The following is a 26299-nucleotide window of genomic DNA, read 5'->3' as shown; positions in this document are numbered from 1 at the left end:
GAGTTCACAGAGCTCTGGAGACCAAGGGACCATCCCTATTTAATCACTGATGACTCTCTTTTCCTCCCACAGGTATCGCCTTCACAGATCTCCCGGTGAGTACTACAAGTAATGGGTCTTCCTCCTCCTGGGCTGTTGAGGGCTGCCGGGTGGGTGGTGGTACCTGCAAGTGCAGGGTGTGGAGTCTGGCCCTTTCCCCAAGCAGGGATGTGTGATGTGTTGCCAGCTTGAGGGTGCCAGTAAGGGTTCCCTGCTGGCCGTCCTCTCTTCAGCAGCAAGGCCTGGTCTTCCTCCACGTCTCTTAGCAGGTGACAGAAATTTGTGACATTTTCTAAGGCAGTTGTGGGTGGGAGTAAGGGGGTGGGTGGTAAAGAGGGTAACTCCATGGGACAGGCTGATCCGAATGAGATGTCTGTGAGTCCAGCCAGTTGACTGGGTGTGGCATGTAGGGATTGCTCCTGAACTCATAGGAATCTGGTCTTTACACATGCCTCAGAGAACTCTGAGGAAAGTTATCACCTCTAGAAACCTAGAATGTACCATTCAGGCTTCTGAGCCTGGGATATGAGTTTTGTGGGCTTTCTCTTCCTAGAAAAGGATAGGGTTTCCTGTCAGCGTAGTCTGGGACTTACCCCCACCTTCTCTGTCCCGTGACTTTGCTGAGTCGTTGTCACACGCAGAGCCTTCACCCAAAATGCCAGGAGCCTGGCATGGGTCTATTTGCCCTGGTTCTGAAGAGAAGTTTGCTGACTTTGGTGGCTGTTTTAGGATCTTGGATATTCCACTATGCCCCAGGAAGTATATTTGGGATCTGAGGGGCCTCTGAATCTTAACTGTAGTACCCACAGTCATGTTTGAACTTCCTGTCTACGTATCAGAATCCTTCCTTCCTTCCTACCTGGAAGCCCCAGAAAGGGGATGTTGTCCTAGGCAAAGGGAGCAGACTCAGAAGAATTCTGACTCTGGCTGGGGAAGCGTCTAGGTATGGAGACATGACATGAAATGAACGAACGTGATGTGGGCAGTGTGCTTCAAGTTTTGGGAAGATTGGGAAATGTCCCTGGACTTTGCCTGTGGTGTGGAAGATGGGAGAAAAAGAAAGGAAGCAGAGAGAGTATAGGTTCTGATTTTGTGGTGAGCTGAAAACCATGTGCTCAAAAATGTATGTGATGGGGGTTGGGGATTTAGCTCAATGGTAGAGCACTTGCCTAGCAAGCGCAAGGCCCTGGGTTCGGTCCCCAGCTCCGAAAAAAAGGAAAAAAAAGAAAAACAAGAATAAAAAAAAAAAAAAATGTATGTGATGGTTATGAGTGACCCTTGCCTGAAGAATGGAAGGTGAAGAGAGTCCAAGGGAGCCAAGGATGGCAGTGCACACCTATAACCCTAGCTCTTGGGAGGTGGAGACAGCAAGGTTACTTCAAGGTAACCTTCAACTACATATATACAACGGGGCTACACAGACGTGCGCGTGCACGTGCACACACACACACACAAACACACACACACGCATCTTTTTTTCTTTTTAAAAAAAGAATGGGGGCTGGAGCAATGGCTCAGAGGTTAAGAGCACTGACTGCTCTTCCAGAGGTCCTGAGTTCAATTCCCAGCAACCACATGGTGGTTCACAACCATCTCTAATGGGATCTGATGCCCTCTTCTGGTGTGTCTGAAGACAGCTACAGTGTACTCATATACATAAAATAAATAAATCTTTGAAAAAAAAAAGAATGGATAGGGGCTCTTGGAAAAATGATGTTTAATGGCTTGGGAGGGGGTGGATGAAACCTTGGGTGGTGGCAGTGGGCGTACTGAATGAGGGGTGGCCTCACTAGAGCTGGTCCTGGGAAATGGACAGTAAAGCCGAGCGCTCCATAAGTCACTGCTGAGTTAGCCTCTCACAGGAAGAGGGCAGCTTCTCCATTACTAGCTCCAGAAGCAACTCGTCAAAGCTTTGCCTGTGCTCATTGGTGTTCCTTATCCCCATTCCCTCACGCACCTCTTTTTTGTTAGTTGAGGGATCCTTGGCCCTGCATCTCTTTCTAGAAGTCATAAGCCACCACATAGCACATTTTTATTAGTACATATGTAGGGTGTCCAGCCCTGTCTGCCACTATGTACCTTGCTGAGTTCTGTAAGGGGTTCCCAGGCCTTGGGGACACAGTGGCCTTTGATGCAGGACAGAGGAAGACTTTCCATGTGAGGCCTTACTTGTTCTTCTCCCCTCCGGCTTTTGGGTATAATTTTCTGCTAGTGAGGTAGACTAAATGTGATTGGTCCCTACTGCTCCTGCCATGCAAGTCTCTTCCAGCCCTAGTGTTGGCTGGCCAGAGCCATGGAAGTGAAGAGAAGCTCCACAGCCCTGCTGCCCTCAGGGGCCTGACTGATATTCATTCTTCTCCTCAGGCCAACCTCTACCCCACCGTAGGCCTACAGACACCTGGGGAGATTGTGGATGCCAACTTTGGGCAGCAGCCCTTCCTGTTCGACATTGAGGACTATATGCGGGAGTGGCGTGCCAAAGTCCAGGGCACTGTGCACGGCTTTCCCATCAGTGCCCGGCTTGGCGAGTGGCAGGCAGTGCTGCAGAAGTGAGTGTTCCCCCTCCCCCAGGCCTCATGGTACTGTAGACCTGTGCAGTACTGCAGACACTGCTGACAGTTGTAGTGGTGGGCATGCTCCTGGGAAGCACTGGCAGAGGACTCAGCTGCTCATGCTTCCCTCTCACCAGTGCACATCTCACTCATACTTTGGAGCTGCTCCTAGTTAAACCTTGCATGGGGCTAGAGAAATGACTCAGCAGTTAAGAGCACAGAGTGTTCTTGCAGAAGACCTGAGTTCAGTTCCCAGCACCCATGTCAAGTGGCTCACAACCCCTCTGACATCACTAGCCTCTTGAGGCACCTGCTCTCAAGTGTATAAACCCACATATGGGTCTGATACCCATGCATGCATGCATGCATACATACATACATACATACATACATACATACATACATACATACATTTAATTCAAAATAACCACAATTTAAAAAAAAAAAAAAAACCTTCCCATCAGCCAGCTCACAAGTCTTCTATTTGTAAGTGCACACCTTTAATCCTAGCACTTGGGAAGCAAAGGTAAGCAGATCTCTGTGAGTTTAAGGCCAGCCTCATCTACAATAGTAAGTTCCAGGACAGTCAGGGCTATGTAGAAAGAACCTGACTTTAAAAATACCACCACCGGGGTTGGGGATTTAGCTCAGTGGTAGAGCGCTTAAGGCCCTGGGTTCGGTCCCCAGCTCCGAAAAAAAGAAAAAAGAAAAAAAAAAAGATACCACCACCAACAACCAAAGGAAATAACTAGTTTAAAAAATCACCAGCATAGCTGTGTTCCTTCCCAGGGCTATTTTGTAGAAGTTCTAGGACCACTATGGTTTATTATTCTGCGGACACTTTTTCTGCTATAAAAATGCATATTGCCAAATGTGGTGGTGCATGCCTCTGTTCCCAGCAGTAAGTCTCTGAATTCGACACCAGTCTGGTCTACAGAGCAAGTTCTAGGACAGCCACGGCTACATGGAAAAACCCTGTCTCAAAAAAGCTATTAAAAAAAAAATCTGGGGCTGGAGAGATGGCTCAGCGGTTAAGAGCACCCGACTGCTCTTCCAGAGGTCATGAGTTCAATTCCCAGCAACCACATGGTGGCTCACAACCATCTGATGCCCTCTTCTGGTGTATCTGAAGACAGCTACAGTGTACTTATATATAATAAATAAATAAATCTTTAAAAAAAAAAAAATCTGCATTGCAAGGCTTTGGCTTGAGGTCACTTAACAGGGTCAGCATCCAGCTAATTATCCCTGTGTCCATGGAGTGGTATCAGGGAAAGAGTGGATCAACCTAGCATGCTCCTTGGTTAATTAATCTCTAAATTGTCTTGGAAGCCAGTGTTGCTGGGATTCCAACAGGAGGACAAGTTTGGTCTTATTTCACTAGCTAACTTCATACCTAGGTGAAGCAATGACTGTTACTCACCCACCTGTTAGAAGGTGAGTGTTAGCTTGGCTCCCAAGAGTGGAGAAGGTCCTGGCTTCTACTAACCCTGATCATTGTTGTGCAAAGGCATGAGGGACCAGGAGTAGCAATATACTGGGTTCTCATCCAGTCTCAGTCAGTCTCAGTCCCCACCCCAGCTCCACCCTTTCTCCTCCACTGACTTTATCTTTCTTTTGAACTCAGGAATTTACATATGCTAGGAAAGGACTATCACTGAGTCTTATCCCCAGTGTTCAGCCTTCCTTTCCTGAGGAATTGATACTAAAGCAGCCTTGAGGAAGGGTTGAGGTACAGATAGTGAGACCCTTGTTGGGAAGAACAGCAGGACCACCTCTGGCTCCCAGCCTAGCAGGTGAGAATTGCTCCCTTGAGGGCCACAGCAGTGCCATTCCCCACAGTATGCTTTCTGGGTGGGCAGGAGAAGAGGTGGAGTTACTTTCAGGGTCTGGGCTCAACACATGGAAAGTTTTTGTTTATATGTATGTATCCATGTGCCTGTATGTGTCCTATGCAGCATTTGCTAAAACCTGCATATAATTTGTGTCCTGTTATTTTACCTAATTTTATAAATATTGGAAATGGCTGGGTTATCTTGGAGATAGATTGATCACAAGCTTCATGTCTGGCTGGCTTCCCCTGGTGAAACACCGGTACTATCAACTTCCCTCCCCCATTCGCTCCCCTTCCTCCTACTTCTCTCTCCTTCCCTCTCTGTGATAACAATAGAACACAGATGGTCATCCATGCTAGGCAACCACAGTACTGCTGACCTGAGTCCCCAGGCCCCGTTTCTTTTGCTGGCATAGGTAATACTTTCATAATAAAGAAATTTATATATATTACATCACTTTCTGGATCTAGCGATAAGGCTCAGTGTTTAAGAGCACTTTCTGCTCCTGTTTGGTTCCCGGATGACATGACAGCTTATGACCACTGGTAACTCCAGTCCAGAGGATCGGGCGCTCTCTTCTGTACTCTGTGGCACCAGCCACACTCAGAGTGCTTAAGCTTGCATGCAAACACTCAGATGTATAAAACAATGAGGAGATAAGAAGGGCTTAAAATTTACTTTGGTGTCCTCCAAAATAATTTAAACTATGCCTATTTTGTTAGAATTTTATTTATTTTTCTTTTCTGTGTATTAGAGTTTTGCCTGTAGCTAGGTATGTATGTGTAATATGTGTGCCTGGTACGTGTGGAGGCCAGAGGAAGGCATCAGGTCCCCTGGAACTGGAGTTATGAACAGGCTATGAGCCGCCATATGAGTGCTGGGAACCAAATCCAAGTCCTCTGCGAGGTCACCAAGTGCTATTAAACCACTGAGCCATCTCTCCAGCCCTAAAAAAATACATTTTAGAATTATCAATGTTCATATGGGCTCATCTGAACCATGTTTTTTTTCAAAATCATTGCTCTTCTGTTTATGATAATAATAATTACAATTATTGTCCAAGAGTATATTTTTGTCCAAAATTAAAACTTTATTGAAAAACTGACACCAAAATAGCAGTGTATCCTATAACACAAGGCTAAATTTGTTTTCAGTTCATGCCAAGCATCTTGTTCATTCTATCTCATTTACCCCTTCAAACATCAGGAGCCACCCAGCCACAGGTGTGCAGCCTTAGAACATTCTCCCCATACCTGCCCACGCAAGTCATGAGAGTTCGTGCATATACATGTACATATGTGCATACATACATATGGCATTGCTCAACCAGCTTTAGCGGGGTTAACTGTTGTACATTATGCCTTCCACAAAGACTGTGCTCCTATTAGCCATGAGGTGCCTGTCTCTTCCCAGCAAAATCAGCCTGTTATCTTGAATTCTTGCACCTTTAATACATAGTATATTATGAGATTAATTTGGCTCATTTGCCTGCCATTCCTCTAGAGCAGTGGTTGTCAATCTTCCTGATGCTGCGATCCTTTAATATGTTCCTCATGTTGTACTGACCCTCAACCATAAGATTATTTTCTTGCTACTTCAAACTATATTTTTGCTACTATTAGGAATCATAATGTAAATATCTGATATGAAGGTTATCTGATAAGCGACCCCTAGAGGGGTTGTGACCCATGGGTAGAAAACCACACCTCTAGAGCCAGTGCTACCAAATGGCAGGGTCACTGGGGACACAGATACTTCTATCTAGTACAGATAGCCCCAGAGTACCACCCCGTTTTCCTGATCATTTGCTTAAGTTTAGTAGTTTCGTCAAGTATAGCTGTGTCAGGCATCCTCTGTATCCTAGAAACTGCCACATCACCTGGCTAGTAGCCATTTTAGGTAGTCCTGGGTAAGCTCATTGCCCAAATCTGGACTAGCTATTGTTTACTAGAAGACAGCCATTTCTAGGAGGTCGAGGGCAACATAATATCCCAGAGAACGTAGCTCCTCCTATGATCTGTGAGCGCATAGAGGGAAGTTTCTATTTTCTTTGCCTTCTTCCAGGCCACACTAAGGTATGTGTAGGGGAGACCTCTTAGGGATATGTGTAGTCTGTCCCCTCCAGTGCTCCATGAGAAATGTGGGTCTTGAGTGTTACCTTGAGCTCTTCTTTTTTTCTAGCATGGTCTCGTCTTACCTGGTGCATCATGGGTATTGTGCCACAGCTACAGCTTTTGCCCGAATGACTGAAACCCCGATTCAGGAAGAGCAGGCATCCATAAAGAACAGACAAAGTAAGGTTAATTTTTCTCTCCTCATGCCTTCTTACCTGCCCCTGAGTCTGTAGCTCATTCCTGGTTAGTCTGTCAAGAGTACAGCCTAACCTTATCCACACCACCCTGGAGACCAGCTTGCCGGCTCCAGTCCCTGCTCCTGTCCTTCATTCAAGGTAAAATTGACACAAGGACATAGACTGGCCTCGGAAGGTCTCAGAGCAGCTTCCCTAACACACCTTGGGAATCAAGTGTAGGCCTGGTTCTCTCATGGCAGAATCCTGTTCCTCCATGTTTGTTTCTTCTCCCTGTCCCCTGAGTCCTAGATTCCACTTGGCCTCCTAGTCACGATCACTCAGAGTTTTTGTCTGTACTACACACTACTCTGCCTTGGCCGTTGTGTACTCAGGTTTAACTGTTCTGCCTGTTTGTAGCCAGAGAGAGGATGTAGTGTTCAGACAGGGTGAAGTGATGCTCTGTGAGTGTTAACCATGCTAGCTCCTTGCCCCCTACCTCTTATCTGGTAGACCCTTTGCAGATAACGAATTCTTTCTTGACCAAAGGCAGCTCTCCTAGTATTCTGTGTGTTTGGAATGAGAGATGAGATAGAGAACAGAACCCACATTTAAGATAAGTTTAATTTAAATAATTTAATTAAATAATAAATTATGTAATTCAAATACGTTTAAGTTTACGGTAAGAAGAGGACAATGTGGGTGAGTGGATGTGTGCACACACATCTGTCTGTGAGTGCCTGCCTTTGTCTCTCTGAGCCCACCATCTCAGTGTCTGCGCATGTGCATGTGTCTGTGTCTTCCTGACAAGCTGTGCTCAGCCAGATAGATGGGAAGGTGTTCTGTCCTTGTCTTGGGATCTACAGATGAGAGCGCAGCAGGCCCAGAAGTCACAACAAGCTGCACCAGGTCCTAGGACAAGAGTGAGAAGGCAGTAGCAAGATGCTAATGGCCAGAGGGTGCCATCATTAGAGATGCCAGTGTGAGGTGTCTACCTCTTCTTCCAGTATACAGCGCACTACAGCATTTATAGACCGTCAAGATGTGGGCCCTAGCCCAAGCCAGTGCACACTCCTCTGAGGCCTAAAGAGAGAGCAATCTATCTAAAGAGGCATCCTCAGGCTGTCCCAAGATGATGGTCTCCCAACCAGTGCTCTCCTCATTAGCTCCCTGACTGCCTATGTCCTGTAGGAATGGACTTCCAGACTCACCTCCAACCTCTGGGCTATGAGCTCTTCTTGTTTTCCCTTCATATTCTAAACCAGCCTCTACCATTGTCCTAGACCAGTCATATTTTCTCAGCCTTTTCTGTGAGCTTCTCCAACTAGCAGGGTGCCAAGAGCCAGCCCACCTGACTTCTGTCTGGTTCCTGCCTTCAGTGTGGCTACAAGGCAAGCTTGGGGCCAGGGATATGAGGGCAATCTCAGTCCTCATTCAGAGCCATGTGCTTCTCTACAGAAATCCAGAAGCTGGTGCTGGAAGGCCGGGTGGGTGAAGCCATTGAGACAACCCAGCGCTTCTACCCTGGGCTGCTGGAGCACAGCCCCAACCTGCTTTTCATGCTCAAGTAAGTCAGGTTTACAGTTCCAAGCCTGGTCCTCAGCTTGTACCCGGAGCCCACAGCGCGGGCAGGCCAGAGCACCAATGCTCTGCTCCCTTCACAGGTGTCGACAATTTGTGGAGATGGTGAATGGCACCGACAGTGAAGTCCGCAGCTTGAGCTCCCGAAGCCCCAAGTCCCAGGACAGCTACCCTGGCTCCCCCAGCCTCAGCCCCCGACATGGCCCCAGTAGTTCCCATATACACAACACAGGTCAGCCATTCTCCAGAGTTCTCTGGAAAGAACTGGTGTGGGGAAGGGTGGCCATCCCACATACCTTTCCTGGTGGGCTTAGAACTGGCAGCTAGATTGGGTGGAAGGGAAAGGGACCACTCAGGCAACCCCTGAGGCTCCATCTCTGACCTCCCTTCTCTAACCTCCCTTCTCTTAGGAGCAGACAGTCCCAGCTGCAGCAATGGCGTCGCATCTACCAAGAACAAACAGAACCACAGTAAATACCCCGCACCCAGCTCCTCCTCCTCGTCCTCATCCTCCTCGTCCTCCTCTTCCCCGTCCTCCGTCAATTACTCCGAGTCCAACTCAACAGACTCTACCAAGTCCCAGCCCCACAGCAGTACCAGTAACCAGGAGACCAGGTGCCTGTCTTGCTCCCCTCTCTCCACTCTGTTTCTGTTCTGTACCTGCTGGACCCTCCACTGTTCTTTTAAATGCTGCCTTCTGCCCTTTACCTTCCCCTCTGTTGTAGGTCTGTGGCTGCAGTGCAACCTGCTGACAGGTCAGGCCAAACACTTGGTTCTGGCTTTTTTCACTATTAGATGTAGCAGTCAGTTTTCTTGGCTCTGGTTTTATCTGCTGGCCCTGCCAGACTTGAGCATGATGGCCTGCCTACACAGGGACTCCTCCCAGGAGGCTGGGCCTGTTAGAACCTCTAGGGTCTACAAATGAGGAGTTTTGAGGAATCAGACTCATGGATAGCCATGTGAACTGACCTGTAGACTGCAGCTGCAGATAGCATTCAGCAGGTCCTAGGCACGCCTAGGAACTGACATTGGTTTGGGTCCTAGCCAAGTCCACAGAGATACCCAGTCAGTTCAGTTGGTAGGGATGAGAGGATGAGAGGGATATATTGAAGATGTGTGTGTGTGTGTGTGTGTGTGTGTGTGTATCACCTCAGAGGAGTGCCAGTGTGAAGAGTCACGGGGTGCAGTTTTGAGACAAGAATGGGAATCATGTAACAGGCACCTGAGGTAACCATAGTAGGGCTAAGTGTTGAAGCCTAGAAAGCTTGAGCTGTTCTTTCATGTTCCTGGCAGTCCTTCAGTTTGATGTCGCTGTAGGACCCATTATGGTCTCTCAGGTAAACTCCTTCGGTTTACCTAGTGGACAACCTCAAGGAGACCCAACTCCTGTCTCAACTCTGCTCCACAGTGACAGCGAGATGGAGATGGAGGCAGAGCACTATCCCAATGGTGTGCTGGAAAGCGTCTCCACACGCATCGTCAATGGGGCCTATAAGCACGACGATCTGCAGACAGATGAGTCTAGCATGGGTAAGTACTGACCCTCAGAATGAGCCAGCTTCTACGTTCCTTGAGAGGCCAATGCACAGTCCTAATGCCCACTTCCTCTGAGGAGGGGCTAAGATGGCGGGCTCTGGCAACTTGAGAAACTTGGGCTGGACTGAGTCATTCCTTGGTCATTCCTGGATGCATCCTTAAGGTGATTCCAATGTGTAGGAAGATCCAGTCCTGCTGCTAAGACTAGAACCCCTTGAAGGCTAAAGGGAGTTCAAGAATGTGACTCTCATTAGCACCATGCATTTGTGTAGGGTGGGAAGAGAGAAATTTCCAAGTCTTGTCCCTGGTCTATATGCCAGGTAGACTTAGGCTTCCCCACTTGCTCCCCTCTCTTGCCTGCCTTTCAGAAGCAGTAGCTTAATAATAGGGTTCTTCCTGTCTGTCCCTCTTCACCGTCTAATGTGTTTTCTGCTGGCCTCGGCGTGTAGACGACGGGCATCCACGGCGGCAGCTCTGCGGGGGCAACCAGGCTGCCACAGAAAGGATCATCCTGTTTGGCCGAGAGTTGCAGGCATTGAGTGAGCAGCTGGGCCGAGAATATGGCAAGAATTTGGTCCACACAGAGATGTTGCAGGTATAGGATAAACCAGGCTCTCACACAGAGCTGTTCCCCATTTGATGCCGGGATTCTGGGAACATCTAAGGGTAGTAGTAATAGGCTAGAATGGGCTCTAGTCGTGTCTGCAGTGGAATGTGGGGTATTGAGGGTGTACCCTACCCACTGTAGGATCTAAAGAGGGGATGGCCTTATCTAATTCTATAGCTCAGGTATATTAAGCTCTCACTGGGCCCTGTGCTGTGTTCTGTCCTCTGAAGTTACAGGGCTATGTATAGTGTTCTATATTCCTCTCACGGGTGTTCTGTCCCTTAGGATGCCTTTAGCCTACTAGCATACTCAGACCCCTGGAGCTGCCCAGTTGGTCATCAGCTTGATCCCATCCAGAGGGAGCCTGTGTGTGCTGCTCTCAACAGCGCCATTTTAGGTGAGTGCATCTGATAAAGGTAAAAGCTAACCCATAAATGGGGAGGTTGGCATAGACCCTCACAGGCCTCCTGGGCTTTTAGGACTCATTCTAACCCTAACCTCCCTTTGCCCAGCTGAGGTCATTGGCTGCTAGTTCATTGACATGTGCCAGGTCAGCTTACTTGCTCTAGAGAAGGCCAAGGTCCTCAGGTCCCTGCCATGAATGCAGGCCGATGGCCTGGTAGCTAGGACACTCAAACATTGAACATTCTTCCAAGAGTTCTGCCATAGCTTTAATTCCACCTCCATCTTTAGGAATTCTGACCTGTTCTGATCCTTGGCTAGTTATTGACTGTACCCTCTGATCTCTTCCACAGAGTCTCAGAACCTGCCAAAGCAGCCTCCTCTGATGCTCGCCCTGGGCCAGGCATCTGAGTGTCTACGGCTCATGGCCCGAGCAGGCCTGGGATCTTGCTCCTTTGCCAGAGTCGACGACTATTTGCACTAGCAGACCTTCTTGGCTGGCTCTGTCTGGCCCTCCTTCAGCCCTAGGGCTGGTGCAACCCTGTCCTCCATAGGCATCTGGTACAGAGACCTGGAAGCCATGGGCAGAGTCTACTCTTCCTACCTGGCCGGTCCATCCTCCTTCCTTCCTTCCCTTCCTCCCTTGTCCTCTCCTCCTTGTCCCCTTCCACGTGCAGCGGCCTGTGACTCAGTATTGGCTGGTTACTCATGTAGTAGCTTCTCCTGTAAAGGAGATTTCGTTTTGAGGAGAGGTTGGGTTTTTTGTTTTTGTTTTTGTTTTTGTTTTTGTTTTTTTAACTTTCCTCCTGACTGAGCCACCAGTGTTTATCTCGGGAGAGTTTGTGCTGAGCTGGTTTCTGCTAATTTAGTAATGAAGCCTATCCAGGTTGATGATAGCTTATTATTTTCATAAGTAAAAAAACAAACAAATGAGATTATATATATATATAAATATATATTAAAAAAAGACACAGTATTTATCGTAGCACTAGTGGTCCAGCACCTCTTGGGTGAGGCTGTCCAGACACCATGTGTTTTTATTTGAGTCCAACTCATTAAAAAAGAATCATCTCTGTCACTTCAATCAAGTGATTTGTTTATTTCAGTTTAGGTTCCCCTTTTGTTGAGCCTTAGGTTCAGCTGCTGCCCTGGAAATTTGGGTTTTGGGGAAGGCTGCTTGGTGGGCAAGGTCAGACTAAGCTGTTTGCAGCATCCCAAGAGGTGTGGGTCTCTAGGCCCCTTACAGATAAACAAAACAGCTGCAGGTTCAGGGATTCAGGGAAGTGAGGTGGCCCAGGGGCACACAGCAAAGCAAGGGAACACAGGGTCTGTAGCCAGCATGCTGTCTACCACTCTACCCTGCCTCTCACTGCCTGCCTTGCCCCTCTCTCCCATCTCAATGCTTGCCTTCCCTTGTTAAGATGGCCAAATAATTCATTACTCAGTTTATTGCCTGGAAACTACCTGCCTTCAACCCAAGAGCTGCTGTGTGCCAGGCTGCCAAGAGGAAGCCATTCCCAAGACAGAGGCCCTTAAGGACAGGGCTGTTTTCTTCCTTTCGGAGTCTTCACCATCACTGCCCAACTCTGATGGGATTGATGCTTTCTTTGGAGAAGTTGGTACCTCAAGGAGGCTGATTCTAGGACCACTGGTCCCAGAGCGGATGGAACCTTTGACTTCCTGGTCCTGATCTCCCTACAGCTAAGGAAAGCTGCTCCCTACAGCTTGGCCCCAGCGACTCTTAGGAAGGGGAGATTCTATGGGCCTTACAAATGTCCCACCAGCTGTTTCACATGGATCCTCACAGCTGGTGGAACAACAGCAACAACAAAACCCACTATCACAGGGCTGAGATGCTGCCAGGACATGGGTAGACCATCTGTGGAGGGGACTGTCTGCCAAGGAAGAGGAGGGTCTATGCAGAGGACACCTAGATGGGCCAGGATTTTACCTGCTTCACAGGGTGAGTGAAAAGCCCAGGCACCCTCTGCAAATATTAGGGTCAACTGTGGCAAAGCCACAAGTGCGTTTCCAGTCTGTATCTGAGCAGGGTAAGCTTTTGTTCTGTTGGTGGACACAGAAATCAGTGGTAGAACTTGAGATGTTCTGTGTTCACCAGGCCTCACAAGGCCCACAGCTGGACAAAATTGAGTTAGACCATCTGTTAGTAAGGGACTAGGGCCTTGACTGAGATCTCTCAAAATTTTGCTTTAGGAGCTAATCCTACAGGCTACTATGTTTTCTCGGTTCCTGTCAGGGCCTTGGTTAGCAGCTCATCAGGAGGTCATGTCCCGTGTAAAATTTCATCTTGTCCAAGGCTGGACCCGAGCTCTAAACTCAGGTTGGAAATATCAGGCTGTTAACAATTTACAGGCCTCACATTTGGAAATGAAAACCAGAGGCATTTGCAGAACAGTGGAACTTAGAAAACATCTCCAGCAGTCCTCTCCTTTTACAGTGAAAGAATCAGGTCCAGGAAATTAAGTGACTTGACCAAAGCCGCACAGCAAATAGTGGCAGAGCCAGGACTAACTAGTCCTGTGGGTTACACAGTCCTGTCTAGACCTAAAGCAAAATGGCAAATGAGCTTTGTAAGGGTTCAGCAGTGCCTGAGCAGCTGACACCTTTAGGGGTGTGACAAGGGGAGGGATGGGTGCTGGGACATGGGTTGTGGAGTGGCTGAGAGGGCCGTGGATGGCTTGGGACTGCTGTGTGCTGCACTGGGTTGTGTGTCCACCTGGCTCACACTTGGTACCCATGGCCACCTCCCCATTTTCTGTGCCTTATCTCACTGTTTCAGCCAAGTCCAAGTTGTTTACTCTGTTCCTCTCCAGAGAGGCTTTCTGTCCTAGTTGGACCGCTCACTTTGGGGACATAAGTCTTTGTCCCACAAGCTGTGGGGAGGGCCAAAATCAAGCTGCTGGAGCCAGTTCTTAGTCCAGTCCTGCTGCCAGAGGAGACCCATATGCATCCCCAATCCTATTAGCCCGTTTCCAGGTTGGAAGCAGCTTAGTAAAGGGCTGGACCTGACCCTGGTGTGCAAAAGGAGGACCTGGCTGGGTCCAGTCCTGAGGTAGCACATTTCCTAACTCACCTTCCCTTTGAGGCACAGATGGTAGCTCCTTGCAGATCAAGGGCCAAGTTGGCAGATGACTCAGAGTCACTCCTCCATCCCTTCCTCCTAGGGTCTGGGGCTCGGTGCAGACTGGGAGCAGGGCTTCACAAGCTAAAGAAGTAAGGGTTGCCTGGCTACCCAGCACCTTCCCAGTCCTTAAGCACAAAGATGAGGCAGAGGACTGTTGGGCTGAACGTTCCTTTGGTTGCTCACAACTCAGGTATGCATGTCATTAGGCAGCTGGACAGCAGAGCCCGACTTCACCACCAATCACTGGCACTTGGACCTGTGGCCAGATGGTGGCTTCTGGCTGTCCCAGTGCCCACCTCTGCATAGGTCCCTCCATCATCAACTACAGCTGAAACAGGCATCCTCCACGTTGTGTACACTGGTTCTGCCTTTGTCCTTGCAAGTTGATATTCAGCATTAGCATGAAACTTGTGGTGTGAGAGGGTTGACAGAATTCTAACACAAACATCCTATTAAATTGTACTTGAGATGAAAAAATTCCTGTTGTATTTTGACAGAATTATTTTTATTAAAATACACATCCATGAGCAATTGTGTCTGTTGTTCTGAATCTTACTGGAGTTGGGGGCGGGGAGCTACCTCTTAGTACCTCATGGACTTTTGAAACTTCAACTTTTTTTTTTTTTTTTTCCGGAGCTGGGGACCGAACCCAGGGCCTTGCGCTTGCTAGGCAACCACTCTACCACTGAGCTAAATCCCCAACCCCAGAAACTTCAACTTTCAACTACGCAAGACTCCTTTAGGGACAGGGACTTCAGCTAGTTGTCTTTTGAAATAGTTCTCAGACATGGAAAACAACAAATTCAACTTCAGAAATGTGGACTACGGTGTCTTTTTTTTTTTTTTTTTCCCTCTAAAAAGTGATATTTTAATGAACTAGGGCTCAGCTCCAACTGATGGATCTACACAAATCTGGCACCAAAGGCTCAAGGATCATAGCGGAAGAGGGGACAGGAAGATTGTAAGAGCCAGAGGGACTGGAGGTTTGCTGTGAGATTTCATCTAGAAATGTCAGAAGTTATTCCTGTGAAGCCTCATTAACATGGCTGTGTAAACAGGACCTGGACCACCAATTGAAGAGGGAGCTCTCATGAAGCCTCAACCTTTGACAAAGAACTGTAGGCAACCAAGGAATGCTGAGAACAGAAAAGGAGGAGTCACTTTCCTCAGGAAAGAGCCCCCCCTTTGTTATCCAAGTGGCCATCCCTGAGTCATACACATAAAAGTAACATATGGACTGAGCAGGCTGAATATTTACACACGCACGCACGCACGCATGCGCCAAGTCAAAGTATTGACTCTCAATATAGAGAATGGGTGCATGGAAAAAAATTGGAGGGAGAAAAGAAAAGGGGAAATTGTCATTAAATATTTAAATTTTAAATTTAAAAAACAGTATTGGGGCTGGGTGTGATGGTTGTACATCGTTAGTCCTAGCACCAAGAGGCAGAGGCAAGCAGAGCTCTGGAATTCAAGGCCAGTCTACAAAGTGAGTTCCACGCAGACTAGAACTATAGAGTTGAGATCCTGTGTCAGAGTATGGGGCTGAAGAGATTGTTCAGTGGTTGAGAAAGAACACTTGCTGCTCCTCAGTTCCCAGAACACATTCAGTGGCTAACACCACCTCTGGCCTCTCACGCACCTACACTCAGTATACACACCCACATTCAGACACACAGACTTACACATAAATAATAAAAACATTAAGGAAAAAAGAAAAGCAGTGTATTCTTGGTATTCACAAGGAATGGATTCTGGGAGATTGTTTTCTCTTCTAGACATAACGTCATATAATCCTTGAGATGCACATTTTAAAACTTTGTGTGGGGTGTGTGTGTGTGTAGGTTCACTTTCCCATGTATGCATGTATAAAGTGCCAGGGACAGTTGGATATCTTTCTCAATTTTTCTGCCCATTTTTAAAGACTTTACTATTTTTAACTGTGTGTACGAGGTGGGGTATGTGCAGGTAACTTGTGCCTGTAGGATCCAAAGAGGGCACTGGATCTCCCAGAGCTTGTGTTAAAGGCAGTTTGAACCACCTGATGTCTATGCTAGGAATTGAACTCTAGTCCTCTGCAGGAGTAGTGCCCACTCTTTTTTTTTTTTTTTTTTTTCCTTTTTTTCGGAGCTGGGGACCGAACCCAGGGCCTTGCTTGTGCTTGCTAGGCAAACGCTCTACCACTGAGCTGAATCCCCAACCCAGCAGTGCCCACTCTTAACCTCTGAGTCACATCTGGAGCTCCTTCACCTTATTTGTTGGGTCAGGCTCTTTCACTAAACATGGAGCTTGCCAGACTGGCCAGTAAGGCCATGAGATCCTCTCCTTCCTCCCAGTGGTAGGACTGTGGTTTATATAGTTTTCTACCTAGCTTTATATATAGGTACTGAGGATTCAAACCCAGGTCTTCATGGTGGCACAGCAAGCACTTTACTCACTAAACCACCTCCAGGCCCTATATGCAACCAAAAAGGAAATTTTATTTTATTTGCTGGGTACAGTGGTGTGCAATTATAATCCCAGAACTTGAGAGGTAGAAACAGTTTGATAACACAAAAACTGACTGTATTCTGAAAACATTTACCCAAATCTTGCAATTAGGGTTAAAGGTGCTCCTTTTGAGGACTTTTGAGTTAAAGGATTAATGGCTCAGTAATGGATGCTAAGTATAGTTAACCAAGGGGACTGAGAGACCAAGGATTGGTACCAGTTGTTAGTTTCTTGCCTTCTAGTTGGCATAGAACCAAAGTTTCTCCCAGTTTCATTAAGAGAGACCACCTTGTTCCGTGAAGAGGAGATCCAGACCTTTTTGATTCTAGAGAACTACCTCTACTAGGAAGTCTACCTGGGCTTCCAGACAGGAAATAGACTTTCCTCAGATGGCCTAAGTCTATATATACATGAGCAATAAGTTCTCTTGAAATTCTTATCTTCATAATTAGGGCTGAAGTTTTAACTGCAGCAGAGCCTGAGATGCCTGGCCCCTCCATAGAGGAGTGAATGGAGACAGCCTGACATGCGTCCTCCCTCCCTCTCTCCTTCCCTCCCTGCCTCCCTCCTCCTCCTCCTCCTCCTCCTCCTCCTCCTCCTCCTCCTCCCTCCTTCTCCCCATTGACAAACACTTGTAGTATGACATGAGCAAGGACATGAAGGAGTGGGGTCTCCATCAGTGTAAACAATTTACAAGTTGCACACTTGGTTAAGCTGTTAGTGTAAGCAAGCCAGGTAGTCTCTGGGGCCTAAAAATACATCCAGTTGGTATTCCCAGTGTTAACTTGCTGTACATGGCTACAGGAATCTGCATAAGGGGAACGATCTAGGGAGTATCTTGGAAACATTAATAGCAGTGACTCTTTCTTAGAAGTCCTACAGGGTGAGCTTAAGTTGATTTCATTTATAGTTGTCAGGATTGGACATGGAGCTTTTTGATTGATGAATACCAATCCCAATATATGGGCTTTGGGGTCTAGGCAAAGCTAGCATTGGTTTGAATAGGAATGGTCTCCATAGATTCATATATGTGAATGCTTGCTTGGCCATCAGAGAGTAGTGCTACTTGATAAGGATTAGGAGGTGTGGCTTTGTTGTAGTAGGTATATCCTTGAGGAACTATGTCACTCAGGGTGGGACTTTGGGGTTTCAATTGTTTAAGCCAGGCCCAGTGTCTGTCTCTGTCTGTTGCCTATGGATCCAGATAAAGAACTCTCAGCTACTCTCCAGTACCATGTCTTGCATGCCACCATGCTCTACACCACGATGATAATGGACTAAACCTCTGAAAACATAAGCAAGCCCAATTAAGAGTTTTCTTTTATAAGAGTTGCCGTTCGGTCCCCAGCTCTGAAAAAAAGAAAAGAAAGAAAAAAAAAAAGTTGCCATGATCATGGAGTCTCTTCACAGCAATAGAACAGTGACCTGTGTTGGGTTGAGAATGGTTGAGGAACTGACACACTCCTTTTAGCATCCCAAACATCAAGAGGCTGGCTTTTGTTGTCTCCTTGACTTCTACCCTCTTAATTACCAAAGGAATTTCTGGGAAAATTGGAATTTTAGAACTTAAGACCTTAGGAGGCTGTGTTCCAGGGGTGCCAAGATGGGCTGGTTTGGTCAGATGACTCTAAAGATACATCAGAGAGGGTTACAGAGATGGGGGCTCTCTGACTTCCTTTTTTTTTTTTTCTCGGAGCTGGGGACCGAACCCAGGATCTTGCGCTTGCTAGGCAAGCACTCTACCACTGAGCTAAATCCCCAACCCCCGGTCAGATGACTCTAAATGAACATTTCTGTTGAATAGTAAATAAGTTGCCTGGGTCCTGACCATTCACATATCAGCTGATTACCCAGGTTTTATTGGTTTTCCAGTAATAACCTTCAGTTTCATGCCAAACCCAAACCTTTATAGATGTGGGATTGCACTGCCTCAGACTAGCAAACTTACAGTTTTCTTTCTAGGACTATTAAGGGGTCAATTGTGACTCTGGAGGAATCTGTTTTGCACCCCCACTGAGTTCAGAGATACTTAACCAACTCTTGGCAGCAGCAGGAGCCATCAGCAAGGGAGATACAGTATTGGGCCAATCAGAGTTCAATTTTTTTCAATAGTGGATCTACAACCCCAATAGCCTCTAGACATTTTTTTTTTCTTCTAACAGAAGTCCACCTGGAAAGTAGGTTGGGTCTAAGTAGAAAGATTAAGCTAGGGGTTGGGGATTTAGCTCAGTGGTAGAGCACTTGCCTAGCAAGTGCAAGGCCCTGGGTTCGGTCCCCAGCTCCGAAAAATAGAAAAGAAAAAAAAAAAAAAAAGATTAAGCTATATACTCTCCAGTTTTAGTCTTTCTTAATTCCCATACTTAGGGTCTTAGCTTATGGAAATTGGGGCCTTTTCCATAGTCAGACAAGACACAATAGGACAACCACAATCTTCAGGCCATGTCATCCATGTCTTGCATGCCACCATGGTGGTTGGAGGACCTGGTGACAATCTGCCATTGTTCTCAGTAGCTGCCTATTTTTGACCTTTTTGGCCTCTTCCTTTTCTGTCCATTGGTTTCTTTTTGTGTGTAGTTTAGGCATTGGGGCAATTTGGTTTGTGCAGGGTGATCAAGATCTGAAGATGCCACATTGGTTCTAGGATTGCCTTCTGGGTGGCTATGTCTGCTGCTCTGTTTCCTTGACCCTCTAAGGATACCCTTTTTGATGCCTTTGCAGTGGACAATGGGTATCTCTTTTGGCAGCTGTATGGCCTCTAATAAAGCCAGGATTTCTGGCTGAAGTGAGTTACCCCTCCCCCTTAAAGCGTGTCATAGACATGAGCTGTGGCAAATCCATACCAACACAGTGACAGATTTACCTTTCCACTGGCAAAGTGTTTGGGTTAATGCCAGAAGCTCAGCTCTTTTTGTCCCCCTCAATTAATAGGCTGAGCCCACACTGCTCTGTCCAGGTAACAACTGTGGCCCCAAGATACCTGATTCCATCTTAAACAAAACTGACCCCATTAGTGGCCAGAACCTCTTCCACTTCTGTTAGTAGGTCAGGTCAGATGGATTGGACCATATCAGTCAGTTCTAACAATTATGAAGAGGCTCTGTTGGGTTATTGTCTGGCAGGAGGATTGCTGGGTTAATGATTGAAGTTTTACAGAATTGGATACAGAGCTGGTCTAGGAAAGGTGCTTGATAATAACTTATTTGGATTTTGGACATCCATCTTGCTGGGGCCTCCAGAATGTTGTGAATGTTCTTCACAAGAGAACACACTGACTTCTTTTTTTTTAAATTTTACGTTATGGGTATTGGTGTGTGCTTGCATGGGTGTATATCTAGGTAACATGTATGCCTGATATCCTTGAAGACCAGAAGAGTGTCAGATCCCCTGGAACTAGAATTAAAGCCTGCCATGTGGGTATTCTGAATAGAACCCAATGTCCTCTAGAAGAGCAGTCAGTGCTCTTAACCACTAAGCCATCTCCCCAGCCCAACACACAGAAACTATGAGAACTGAATAGAAAGTCTGCATTGCTGGCCTGCAACTGCATGGAAAACTTGCCCAAATTATGCAGCTCCAAGATTCACTTTTTTTTTTTTTGCCTTTTATGTACAAAACCCACATTCTAGTTGAAACACTTTGGTTAGCAAGAACAGTAAGAAGCAAGCCTACAGAAGTCAAAAAACAAGCTTAGTAAGCCAAAAAACAAGATCAGTATATTTAAGGACTTTCCCAGATCCTGAAACTGTGGACTAGGTCTTAGATGGATTATTAGGTCTTTGTTTCCATTTTGGCAGGTATTGGGGTATATGCTCTGATCCTAAGGTTAAAATGATATCTCTCTTTTTTTTAAAAGATTTATTCATTTATTATAAGTACACTGTAGCTGTCTTCAGACACACCAGAAGAGGGCATCGGATCTCTTTACAGATGGTTGTGAGCCACCATGTGGTTGCTGGGATTTGAACTCAGGACCTCTGGAAGAGCAGTCGGTGCTCTTAACCACTGAGCCATCTCTCCAGCCCAAAATGATATCTCTTACATGGCTTTGGTTTGACTAAAGTCTCAAGACCTGTCACAATGTATGGACCATTCCTTAGGCAAAGGATACTGGGCTAAGACTGAATGAGCAGTGGCATGCATTCATTCCTTCTTGGTTTTCTCTTTTGGTTTGTTTTTATATGTATGCTTTGCTTGCACATATGCCTGTGTGCCACCTGTATGTCCTGTGCTAGGAGGTCACAGGTCTCCTGGTACTCAAGTTATGGATAGTTATGAGGTATCATATGGGTGTTGGGAACTGAACCCCAGGTCTTTTGCAAAAATAGCAAGTGCTCTTAACTGCTGAACTACTTCTCCAGCCCTTCTCTCCCTGTTTTTGATGTAATGTGACTAGAGACTTCAAGCTTCTCTCCTACCTTAACTTTACCATAATAATGAACTGTAACTCAGGATCCTGAGCCAAATAAACTTCCTCTCTTAAGTTGTTTTTGTTGTATTTTATAATACCACCAGGAAAAGAAACCAAGACCCCTCACACACATAAACCCCTTGGTTCAATCTCTAACAAAAAAAAAAAAAAAAAAAAGAAAGAAAGAAAGAAAGAAAGAAAGAAAGAAAAAAGAAAGAAAAGAAAAGGAAAGTTGATTTTCTGGGTTTTATTTCCAAGCCTTAAAAGGTAAGGTTAATGTTTCTACTCATTGGAACCAGGGGATGAGAGCATGTATAAACAGTGCTAAGCAAATAGGCCCACAATTGCCATGAGTCTTGTATGACTGGGTCTCCTGATCCCACAAAACCAGGGCTTTGTGCAGAAAATGGATATAGTAAATTATGCTGATGTCAACCATGAGGTAAGACTACAAAGATAAAGGTACCAACTAGGGTGTGACTAGTAGCCCCCCCAACACACACACACACAAAAAGAGGTTTAGAAATACTTAGGAGATATGGGTAGTCAAAAGGAAGCTTTGATTAGAACTATTGTTACAAAAAGAAGCAGGTGGTGGCTAAGTTATTGGAGTTAAGTTTATTGAAGGAACCAGAATCATATCTCAAGGAAATAGGTTCTTGGAAAAGTTTTTTTTTTTTTTTTTGGTTTTTTTTTTTGGAGCTGGGGACCGAACCCAGGGCCTTGCGCTTCCTAGGTAAGGGCTCTACCACTGAGCTAAATCCCCCCCCCCTTTTTTTTTTACTGGTTTATAGATCTGGAAAACACTTGGATGTTGATAATGAACATCAATCACCAGCTATTTAAAAACTCTAAAAATATTAAACTATGGAGCTTAACACTTCATTCTCCCAAATTAGCATTACTAGAGAATAGTTCATTCCATAGCATCTCATAGATGTTTTTAGTTTTGTTCAGCAGTGCTGTAGCTTAAACCCAGGCTCTTACATATACTAACATACACTAGGCACGTGCTCTGTCTCTAAGTCTCTAAGCTTCACCTCCAGCACCTACAATTAATTCTTTTCTTTTCTTTTCCTTTCTTGAGATGGGGTTTCTCTGTGCAGACCTGGCTGTCCTGGAAGTTGCTCTGTAGAGCAGGCTAGCCCCGAACTCAAAAAATCTGCCTGCCTCTGCCTCCTGAGTCCTAGGACTTAGAGTGTGTGTCACCACTGCCTGTGAAGCACCTACAATTCTTAAGGAAGAGATAATGTAGAGGAAGAAATGGAAAATCAGATTAGCACATAAGTAACTTTTGGTAGTTACAACTGGGATTGTGTGCTAATAGCATCTACTGGGTAGAGGCTAAGGATACTGTTAACCATCTTAGAGCAAACAGTTCTGCCTAACAAAAAACTATCATGCTTCAGATGACAGTAGTATCACTGCTGAAAAACCTTGATCTAAGAATTACCATTATCAAGAAATAAAAAGTACATTCACTTTTTTTTTCCACTTTTTATTTTTAACTCTGATCCTTTGTCTCCAGTGAACAGGAGGGAGACAAAGGCCCACTTGAAGAAGAGGATTCAAAGTTAAGATTTTGTTTCACTCTGGAAGTTGCCAGGGGTAACTTCATAACACAGTAGTAATAGTGGCAAGTACTACAACTGATAAAGGGTCACAGGACTCGCCTCAAGTCAGCAGGCCTATTCTATCACTCCAGCCTGCTGTGGGATGAGGACTGGGAGACTCCCTTTTTGCAACTAAGAAGTAACGGAGAGTCTTCCCACACAGAAAGAAAAAAACCAAACAAACCAAAAAACCCCAGTCGCATTCTACAGAGCCAACTTCACACTAAAGTCAACCGGCCTCACTGTAAAACCAAGGCTAACCTCATTACAAAATTTATTTCCTTGGGAGAACGCGGGCTCCATAAGGAGGTCAAAGGAACTTGAGATCACAGTCTAAAAGAGAAATGGCATTCTGGGAACAACAAAAGAACACCCAGAGAAAAAGACCAGACACCTGAGCAAACAGGGAAGCCAATCTTTCCGAGTCATGAAATCCGACCAGTTGGAGATACCTGTGCTTCTACAAACATAGGTCGTTGTCAAGACCTTCCTTCGTTCCCGGAAAAACCTCTAAAGCATCTACATTCTTGACGCCGGTTGGAAAAATCCGAGAGCGTCTGAAGCTGGAAGCACCATAGCAGCAACATACTCCCTGCGGGTTTCCCAAGCACCACCCCCAAGGCGCGAGCATGCGCAGCTCTCTATCCTGGCCCCTCCACCCGGAGTTCCAGCCCCCCCACTCCGTCACAGAGCATGCGCTGTCCTCCTGCCACCCCGCCCCTCCGTACCGGAGACCCCTGTTCCTTAGAAACCAGGCGGCGTGTTCCCGGTATCGGTGCTCTGGATTCCGGTGCGCGCGCGCGCATCCGCACTATCCTTCCTCAGGGCAGACGGACGGCCTCGGAAACCCGTCCGGATCCATGGTTTCGCGTGCGACTCTGGGCGGGCAGTGCCAGCATGCCAGGTGAGAGGCACCCGGCGGCGGGTGAGGGTGAAGGCGGGCATGGCGCGGCCGGGAGCGGGCGCTGGCCCGGCCTCTGCCGCCGCCCGGCTCTTGAGGTTGGAAGCGAGTATACGCGGGGCCCTGGCTGGAGGGGGCCTTTGCTAAATGCCAGTGTGTGCACTGCATTGAGTACGAGGTCGCTCCGAGGTTCATTTTCTCCATCTCAAAGATAGGACCTGCACATTTGGACGCAGAAATTGGATCCTATAGGATCTTGAACGTAACCCATCCCCATATAGATGTAAAACCCTAGGTACCCCGCCCATTGCGGAGCAGACCACCCCATTACCTGTGTGAGGATGGGCGCTTTATGGATGATGATTTGTGAGGTGTGGAAACTTCAGACAAAGGATTCGTCGCCTTACTAGCTGGTTCATGCTCTTGCAAAATGAGATTGCACTTGAGACAGCAAATATATAAGAAACTGGTGTTCAGGTAAAAGCTTGAAAAAGCAACATCCTAGAAGCATTTGGTTTACTCTGCCAGCCCCGAATGCCGAGTCCTGGTTGGCCATGGCCTACTTTTATAGCTCAGGGAAAAAAAAACAAAAACAAAAACGGATGGACTTGTGGAAACAAAAGATGAGACGAGGTGTGCTTGTCAAGGCTTTATTACACCCCTGGTGAGGAAAGGCATGGGCATTGGTGAGTGGGCATGTGAACAGTTTACTATCCAGACTGCCCTGGGATCCAAAGAACAGGACAGAAAAGTAAAGGTATAAAATTGCATTGGGTAGACAGCAAGTAAGTTATCTTAGGCTTCATTGTTCCCAGTATCATGCCAAGGACAGAGCACATGAGAAAGAAATGAAAACCCAGCCGCAGCACTAACTTTATGATCTGTGGGCACGAAGACTTCTTCATGGAAGACCATTCAGTTGAAAGAAACAGCCCTTACACAAGAAGGTGGCACAACGTTATTATGATATGAAGTGGTAAGGAGAAGATGATTGTGTTTGAGTAGGGGAAGCTAGATCCATTTGTGATAAGGAAACTCACTTCCTTCTGAAAAACTACACCAAAGAACACAAGAGCTGCAGGACACCCATTTTACAGAAATTGAGAAAATTAATGCTTTAGGGCTATGAATTTAAAACATGTAAAAAAAAAAAAAAAAAAAAAACAGGGTTGGGGATTTAGTCAGTGGTAGAGCGCTTGCCCTGGGCAAGCAAGGCCCTGTTGGTCCCCAGCTCGAAAAAAAAAAAAAAAAAAAAAAAGAATTGTGTGTGTGTGTGTGTGTGTGTGTGTGTGTGTGTGTGTGTGTGTTTGCCTACATGTATGTATTTTTGCACCGCATGTGTGCCTGGTGCCTGTGGAGGCCAGATGAGTACCAGATCTCCTGGTACTGGGGTTATAGATAGCTGTGAGCTGCCATGTAGGTGCTGGGAACTGAACCCAGGTCATTTGCCACAGCAATAAGTATTCTTAACTACCAGGACATTATGTGGTTGCATTATGCTTCAAGGGTTTGTGTGCATTTCTTTTTCTGAGTTCTACAACTAGACACTTTCTTCAGAGCAGTGTACATTTACAGGAAGCTTTCCAGGTGTTTCTGTGACAATGAAACCTTTGACAAATAACTGCTTAGCATCCACTCTATTCTCAGGGTAAGTGAGGGCAGCTATCGGGCCTGACCTGCAATAAAGTAATCGCTAGTGTTTGAGAGGTCAACTGCAAGGAACTCTTACCAGATAAACCAGTAATGCTAACAGATGTACTTTCACTGAACTGACTTTCCTATATAAGAAATGAAAAAGGCATTCGGTGCCATCTGATAAAATGAATCTGAGATACAGAGGTGAGTTGTTTAGAAAGTAGGAGTCAGCCAGGCCCAGCCTTTAATCTCACTCACACCTTTGATCCCAGTGTTTCAGAAGCAGAGGCAGGCGAATCTTTCTGAGTTCTAGTATGGCTTGAGCTACCTAGTGGAAAGAGAGAGAAAGGGAGCGAGAGAGGAAAGAAAGAGGAAAAAGAAAACGGGAATCAGGCGTGACTAATTGAACATGGGAAGCTGCCTTTTTTCATTTCTAGTGCTTGGAAATTCACTCGTGCAAATTCCTAATGGGACGATTCCTAGGTGGAGCCACAAATGGATGGAGAAAGCACCTAGGAGAAAATGGGACCAGAGCTTTCTGTATTGAGCGTTTATATGTAGTATAATAAAAGGATGTCACTTGTCTTACACAAAAGTCAGTTTTTTATTAACTGACTTGAAAAGTCAGCCTAGGAGGCAGTAGTAGAGTCTTCTGCATATGTGTAAAGCCCTGTACTAAAGCAAAGCAGTTTATATTTGGAGGGAAGTGAAAAATCCTAATTTTTAAAGATTTGTGTATTATGTCTTTTTTTTCTTTTTTTTTTTTTTTCCTTTTTTTTTTTTCGGAGCTGGGGACCGAACCCAGGGCCTTGCGTTTGCTAGGCAAGTGCTCTACCACTGAGCTAAATCCCCAGCCCCGTGTATTATGTCTTATTTCATTTACTTATTTTTCTTGTGCTGGGCATTGTTACCAGGGCTTCATGCATGCAGGGCAAATGCACTACCACTAAAGTATTTTCCCAAACCCCTTGATTTCTTATGTATTTTTTTAAATGTGAATAAAAGAACAGAGCAGGTATATGTGTTTATAATCCCAAATGGAAGGCTGAGGCAAAAGAATTACAAAGTCAAGGCCTGTAGGGGCCACAGAGTGAATTCAGAGTCAGCTTGGACTTTGGCAAGACCCTGTATCAAAAATAAAAGTGGGGGGTTGGGGGAGGCTCAGTGGTGGCGCTTGCCTAGGGAAGCGCAAGGCCCTGGGTTCGGTCCCCAGCCCGAAAAAAAAAAAAAAAAAAAAAAAAAAATAAAAAGTGGAAGAGGTCTGGAAC

General features: G+C 46.2%; 1 protein-coding gene across 1 annotated transcript in view; it reads left to right on the top strand.

Moving 5' to 3' along the window:
• The window catches only part of Ranbp10 (RAN binding protein 10), a 62518-nt gene extending 48003 nt beyond the window's left edge, over positions 1 to 14515 (top strand). Inside the window, exons 5-14 of the mRNA XM_032887392.1 lie at positions 73 to 95; positions 2404 to 2588; positions 6608 to 6720; positions 8172 to 8280; positions 8378 to 8526; positions 8705 to 8909; positions 9703 to 9824; positions 10280 to 10425; positions 10723 to 10834; positions 11193 to 14515. Of these exons, the coding sequence (XP_032743283.1) occupies positions 73 to 95; positions 2404 to 2588; positions 6608 to 6720; positions 8172 to 8280; positions 8378 to 8526; positions 8705 to 8909; positions 9703 to 9824; positions 10280 to 10425; positions 10723 to 10834; positions 11193 to 11323 (1295 nt within the window). The 3' untranslated portion in view covers positions 11324 to 14515. The remainder of the gene's footprint in view (positions 1 to 72; positions 96 to 2403; positions 2589 to 6607; positions 6721 to 8171; positions 8281 to 8377; positions 8527 to 8704; positions 8910 to 9702; positions 9825 to 10279; positions 10426 to 10722; positions 10835 to 11192) is intronic.
• The last annotated feature ends 11784 nt before the right edge of the window (positions 14516 to 26299 follow it).

Source organism: Rattus rattus, chromosome 17 (genome assembly GCF_011064425.1).
Source record: "Rattus rattus isolate New Zealand chromosome 17, Rrattus_CSIRO_v1, whole genome shotgun sequence".
Lineage (NCBI taxonomy): Eukaryota > Metazoa > Chordata > Mammalia > Rodentia > Muridae > Rattus > Rattus rattus.
Note: the sequence above shows the minus strand (reverse complement) of the source record. Positions and strands in the feature narration are given on the sequence as shown.